At 39.4% G+C, this 7,234-nt stretch overlaps 1 protein-coding gene across 2 annotated transcripts in view; it reads left to right on the forward strand.

Moving 5' to 3' along the window:
* The window catches only part of DLG2 (discs large MAGUK scaffold protein 2), a 984,977-nt gene extending 978,258 nt beyond the window's left edge, over positions 1-6,719 (forward strand). For both annotated transcript variants that reach the window (XM_053935819.1, XM_053935818.1), the window contains 2 exons: positions 755-846; positions 1,543-6,719. In XM_053935819.1, the coding sequence (XP_053791794.1) occupies positions 755-846; positions 1,543-1,649 (199 nt within the window). In that variant the 3' untranslated portion in view covers positions 1,650-6,719. The remainder of the gene's footprint in view (positions 1-754; positions 847-1,542) is intronic.
* Positions 6,720-7,234: the final 515 nt, after the last annotated feature.

Raw genomic sequence — 7,234 nt, forward strand, 5'->3', positions numbered from 1 at the left:
GAATCTATGCTGGGAAAAAATGCTAGAACAAGCAAACTCTATTTATTATTGATAATTTGGACATCTATGGGCATATGAGTATAAGGCAGTGAATGAGCATGATCTTGATTAATTGCAAGTATGCAGTGGTATTAATACCTGAACATGCACAGGCAGGACAACTCATTTCTTAAACTTATTAAATAGTGCTTCTGTTGAAACAGAAATGCTCCATCAAATAACAAAACTCTGAAGAAACCAGAATGTTACCTTCTATATTTGTTTTTTTATTTATTAGCAGCCAATAAGCAGTCAATAAGCAGCAACCTTATCCATCTGAGACCACCAGCTGAGTCTGGGAGATGCAGAGGTTCCTGAAGGAGGTTCAGGCAGGAGTGCTGAGTGCTCAGACTGTGCGACATCCTGGATTCCAGACCTGTCTATGAGCTCCTTATGTCTCAAGACTATCTCAGTTAGCAGCTGCCAGACTCAGGCTTTGTATTTTCTTTTTTTTTTTGAGAATGTAGAGTAGTGAACCCAAAATAAAAATTTGGTGGAGAAAAATGAAATGGGAAATAGTCTGAATAAGTAGTTTTGTACTACATAAGAATGAAATTAAATTGAAAATATTGAAGCTGTCCATTAACTGTTGGAAGAATTTTACCATTTCATTCTTTTACCAATCTCAATCCATCTGTGATTCATTTGAGCATGCCTTTTGAAAGCCATTCTTGCAAGAATCTAAACTTTTTGATTACTTCCTCCATCTTTCTAGGGAAATGAATAAACGTCTTACAGAGGAGCAAGCAAAGAAAACCTATGATCGAGCAATTAAATTAGAACAAGAATTTGGAGAATATTTCACAGGTATGTTTTTATTAATACCATTTTTTTCCCAAGGTACAGTCTTTTATTGCAAAACTGCTGGATCAACCCTGTCTTTGAGCTAGAGTACCTATCAGTATTGTGTGCCCAGAGCAAGGACTTCTGGCTTGAGAGTATTGTTTCCTTGAAATTCAAGAGCAGTTGAGGCACTTGACTCCTCAAAAGTTTGATGTCCTAAAGAAGTATCTATGTGGAGGGAAATTAAGGGACAAACCACTGTGCTTTGTGTTACAATTATTTTACCTTCTGTCAGCTTGAGCCTGGTCTTGTTAACCTCAGCAGACAAGAGTGAACTCAATATAACCAGATCAGAAAGGTTGCAAATCTGCTGCTGCCCACTGCTGAAGTAGGTTTCTAAATTGAATGAAGTGTAAAGCTTGACCTCCAACAGTGTGAGGATCTCTTGTGCTGCTCTTCCCAGGACAGAAGTGCTAGTTCTCTGAACTAACCTGGCTCAGTCTTCTCAGTACAAGCAGTGGGATGGATCTCTGCCATAGGCAGGTGCCATTGATTTGAACTTAATTGTCATTTGCAGGGGCATGACTTTTCCATAAACATCTCAGTATGCCAGTATTCCTTCTCATTTTGTGAGTATCTATGAGTGTGCTGAAGATCTGCTGACACTGGATGCTGTATCTATTAATTAAAAGAAATACTGATATGTTTTCTCTACTGCAGCTATTGTCCAAGGAGATAGCTTAGAAGATATATATAATCAATGCAAACTTGTAATTGAAGAACAATCTGGGCCTTTCATCTGGATTCCTTCAAAGGAAAAATTATAAATTAGCCACTGCACCTCTGATTACGACGGGAGAATATTTAGAAGAAAACTATAATATACTATTTGGAGGCTTTCCTGTTTTTGTTGCATTTATGTTCTTTGCAGTCAATGTGAATTTTGATGAATGTACAACACAAAGTGTTTGAAGCCATGAAGGACACTGATGGGTCAAAGGGTAGGAACAAAAAGACTTCTACCATATAAAGCAAATCTGTTGTGTGCTCAGAGCACGAGTTGTAGGTATAAACTTTTGACATGGAGACCCTCTGTCAAGGGGAGCTAAGCCACCTCCTGTGCCCACGCGGACATTTTGATCAATTTCAATGGCTAAGCTCAGTGTGTTGATTGCTTTAGAGAAGTTCCCAGCTCTTGAACCTCACAGAGGGCTTGATCCTGCAAGGCGCTCAGCACTTGACCCCAATTCCTACACATGAGTAGCCTGTTGACTTGGAGTCACTTGTGACCCTTCCCTATGCCGTTCAGTCCCACCGGTTCCAGTAGGACTATTCACATGCTCAAAGCTAGGCACAGGCTTAAGCATTTTTGCTAGATCAGGGCCACATGCACCTTGCAAAATCAAGCTCAGAGTATTTGGTCCGCTTCCTACTGAGGTCACTGTTGGGACACTCTGTGACCTGACTGGGAGGCGGGTCTTGTTCCAAGCTTGTCATTGCACATTTGTAGTTGGTATACTCAACTTTGGTAACTATGCACATCTTTTGATTTCTGAAACCAACTCAAGCTTTTTTTTTTTCCCCTTTGGAAGCACTATTGCATCAGGAACTGCCAACAATATGGTTTATTTTGATGGTGTTTAGAGGTGGGAGAGGATGGAAGCATTTCACACCACACACATGTGCACACAAACACACTCCCATGCAGACAGACACATGTACGAGGATTCACAGCACCTATGTTAACAAGGAGGGATACAACTGGGAAAAGCTTTAAAATTTTTGATTGTCTATTTTATCATTTATATTGATAGAAGGCACTTAAAGATGGAATAATTTATAAAAATAAAAATATATTGATGTATAGAAACTAATTTCTATAGGTAAAATGTTTTTGTGAAGATATTTTGTAAAGATTAATTAATTGAAAGATTAAATATTTACACCCTTGTGCGACTGTCAAATGTAAAGAGGACCATCAAGTTGCATTATACCTCTTCCATAACAGATTCTCTATTATTAATGACAAGCAAGAAAATTCCTTAAAAAGTAGTTGTCATCTTTTTTTTTTTTTTTATTTAATCCTCTGCCTTGCCTCTGTTTAATCATGGTGAACTCCTTTGGAAAGATCTCTTGAACTCACTGCCCTGTAGGAATTTTCTGAGCACAAAAGGATAATGCATCTTTGAGAGGGTCAACTATTCAGAAGCAAAATGTCAGTGCTTAAATGCAGCTAATAATTTCTGTCTTAGGAAGGAGGCACCCTTAATCCCCAAATGTTTTATTACTCTTCCTGTTTCCCTCAGGGAAATAACAAAAGCATTTGATCTTTCCTCTCTTTGCAGGCAGGTCACCAACTAACTTGTATCTTCATTCATTTCACAGTCAACAAGGGTCTTAAAAGCAAAAACTGAGGCAATAGACATTTGTGAGGGATTTGGGGAAAGTCTGTGGAATTGCAGTCTGGGGTGTACGGAAGGGGAGAAGGAGGTATTTTTTTCTCATTTCACATTGCCCTTCTGTATAGTGATGCCATTCCTCACTGACTTACAAGGGGACAACTGCAACAGATGCTATGACAGTAAAACTGAATTGCCTTTGCTGCTGCTGGACCATGTTCTCTATAAAACCCAGACTCCTGCCTCTGCTGCACTGCAGGAGTGCAATGCTTATAGCTGGTGGCTACAGCAGCCCTAATGCTATGGATGTCTTAAGGGCAAATGCTAAATAGACTCCTCTGGCACTTATCTGTCTGAAGCTTACACTTCTACACCCTGTCCAGCTGACACAGCTACCCAGCCACCTTCCGCGGACAGCGCGACGAGCTGGATGTTTGCAAAAGCCACCAGCAGTGACAGGGTTAAAAACACGGGCATTTTACTGGCTCTTGAGTGGGCCTCTCACTCTTACTGCCCAACTATGGTAACCGAGAAGTTCACACTTCTTTAACTATTTTTCCTGCCTGGTCAGCGCAGATTTATAAACAAGGGTTTCAGTTAAGTCTCCAGAAGAGCTTTGTAATCAGAAGGGCTATAAACATTTTTTTAAATATTAATTAATAAATGCTTTGATTTTGGACAATTCTGCAGAAATCCACAGAGTGACCCCAGATCTTTGGAAGCCATGGATTTTTCCATGCTAGCAAAATACTATTGCCCCAGGTTGGGAAATAGCCCACCAGACCTGAAAAACCAAGTATCCTAAAGCAGGAACTTCATTCTAATTTTCAGCTCTGTTTTTAAGCAATCAATCACATCTGCTTCTTTGTTTCTTAGTTCAGCATGCAGCCTTTTATGGTACTATCCTACTAGTAACTGTTTTGCTTTGTCATGTGCTGTGCTTTACAGTGAACAGTAACACTACGGCTGAGTACAATCAATTTTTCCATCAGTCCTTGGTTACTGTAGTAACATTATTTATTTTTCCCTGTCTGTTGTTTGTGCTTCCATTTTAGAGTTGACATTGCACTTCTTTTTTTTTTTTTTTTTTTTTTTAAATAAAACGTATATTTAAAAACAAACCATCAAGAGAATCAGTGAGAGGTCTTATTTCCCTTAGGACTTGTACTCCCATTTGTTTTGTGTGTTGATGTTTTGCATTCCATGTTGCAGCATCCTAAGAGCTGCAGTCCATTTTTGCATTGCAGCTGTTCAGATCATACTGGGTGGTAGTGGGAGGAGGAAGAAAAGCATAAGACTCCTGCAAAATTACATCTGGTGAAAAATAAGAAGTCCAAACTCACAACCCACAGCAATTGCCGCCTGACTCTGTATTGATGCTAACACAGCTTATCATAATCAGATTCCTTTTCTGTCCATGTTAAAGACTTGGGAGCATCTAACCATGAGATCAATGCAAATGCTGGACCCTTTAGGAAAAGTGCCAGATCACACCCCTGGTGCTATATCTCATGTTCTGGCACAGTGTGTAGCACCATAGGGTCTAAGCAGAATCAAAATTATCACAGCTTTTTGTCCACCCATGAATGATCACAATGACATCTTGCTAGCTTTGTGCAGATGTGCAATATTACAACTGAATTATTTTTCCTTGCCACAAACAAACAAAAAAAAAAATCTTCCATGCACTGACTCATTGAGAGTTTCCTAACAGGGCTCAGTGGAATGGCACTTCACTGGTCTTACAGTCTGATCATCAACCAGTGGAAGAGCCTCTTTCTTGCTTAATCCCCCTTTCTACAAAGGTACCCTGTCCATGCTAGTGCTCTGTAATTTGTTTGGTAGTAAAGGCTGTTTCTAGATCAATATTCTGTGATGTAATTGTGTTTGTACCTAGCATGGTTTGATGCTCTGGTGTGGATAGGGTCCTAAGAACCACTTGATGAAAGTCAAGGATAAGAAATCTCTCCATTGCACTGAAATTACAAATCTTCATCCTGGAGAGCAGTGTGGTACCTGAGCTAATAACCACTACGAGCCAGCAACAGTGTCCTAGGTATACAACATCCACCTACCTATTTACATTAGTTTTCTATGGAGAAATTGTTGGCATTACACCTTCACTGTTACTCGTTCATCAGCACCCAGTCAAATTGTAATTTTGGTTTGGTTTTCTTATATTTGAGTTTTTGTTTTTCAAATTGTATCCCTGACCAGAGGATTCAGTGAGTGAAAACACAAGGATGTTTGTAGGAAAAACTGTGCTGAGGAAAAAGTATCAACCTCCTTTTTCAGATGCAGATTTAAAGCCATAATATCTGCTGTGTTCACAGAAAGTGGTCTTTTATCCTTCACAGCTTTTAATCTCAATATTTTCCCTCTTAAACATTTTGCCTGTCATGTTATGCATGTGGTTCACTGTGCAACTGCATTCAAGTGCGCAAGCCCCTTCCTTGGTGGAATAAACATTTTTCTTTCCCATTAAAAATCAGACATTTTGTCAATTGGTTCAGAAATAAGGATGAGGTTATTATGCTAAAAAAAGGAAGTTTCCATTCTAGGACACAAATCAGCATCAAAGCTAACAGATAACATCTAAAATCTATCCAGCATATAGCTAGCCTAGATCCTCAGCTGGTGGAAATCATGATCACTCCTCTGATTTCAATGGAGACCATCCCATTTATACCACGTGAAGTTAAACATCCATCCTCCTCATCATACTAATTTTTTTGCATCTCTGTAAAACACCAAGGCCACCTGATTAAACAGCAGCTCAGCACTTTCCATCATCATTTACTGCTTATTTTACTGTAACACCCAGAGGGCCAAGTTATGGACCAAGATCCTTTTGAGGCCAGTGCTGTGAAATTGCTAACAAAAATACTCCAAGGGCCAAATGGATTTGCAGAAGGCTTCAGCTGCACTGACATCTCACCAAGAGCTACAGGAACTACCACTTCATTGGCCCTTTTTTGAGATTCTGCCTTTAAGGTGAAAAGCAGGAGAGGCAATCTATCATCTCTCACACCACATTAGCAGCTTACACCTTCTGGCCCTACAGCACAGGCAACTTGCCCTGATGTAAAACAGCATTTCTGGGCATGGGAGCGAGCATCCTAGGCAAGATCTTTGGTGCAGGGGGGGAAAAGCATTAAAAAAGGGAGAAAAAAATGGCAACACTGTTGGCTCTTAGTGGGATAGCCTTTTAATTTCTGGATTTGTGCTCCTAAATTTGAATTGGCCAGTTTGAATTTCTGAGTGCAGTAGCCTGTCTGCACCAAGCTGCTCCCTCCAGCACAATGTCCGGCGTGCGTCTCTTTATCAGGATGTTTCTCAGTCCAGCTGTAGTGTGGGGTACTCAGAATCTGAACTGGAGTTTACAAAACACCCTGTCCAGCTTACACTCCTGTTATGTGTAAATACTCTGCGCATCCATTCCATTTGTGTAAAGAATAAAGCACACACAATTATAAAAATTAAGCTGTATATTTCATACTAGCTGTGTCCTTGCTTATTTATTCCAGTCCAAGCTCTCAGCTGTGGCTCAGTTGTAAATGCTTGATAGAGTGTTTATAAATATGTCATGAATTTTATTATAAAATATTAATATTAAAGCATTTTTACACTTTATAGCAAATTGCTTCTTCACAAGGCATAATTTGTCTTTTTTCCTTGGAGCAGAATAGTAAAAGAGAAACATGCTTTTATTTTGTCTTGCGATATTATCACATCTACCACACAAGACTAACACAAGTCTGGTATTAAGAGGATGGTTTCAAAAATGACTAAGAATAAGATACCTTTTTCCTTCTTGCCCTTTTTATTTCTTTTTTACTTCACATTGATGTGGAAGTTGCCACCAAGAAGATTCATTCTGGTGAAGTACAGCCACTTTTTCCTTACCACTGTTGTGCTGTGAATTCAGTATCACCAGCATCTTGATGAATAATGACCAGAATATTTTTTATAATTAAATAATCATTCCATGTTTATGACATTGTTGCACAGCC

Source organism: Vidua chalybeata, chromosome 2, assembly GCF_026979565.1.
Source record: "Vidua chalybeata isolate OUT-0048 chromosome 2, bVidCha1 merged haplotype, whole genome shotgun sequence".
Taxonomy (NCBI): Eukaryota; Metazoa; Chordata; class Aves; order Passeriformes; family Viduidae; genus Vidua; species Vidua chalybeata.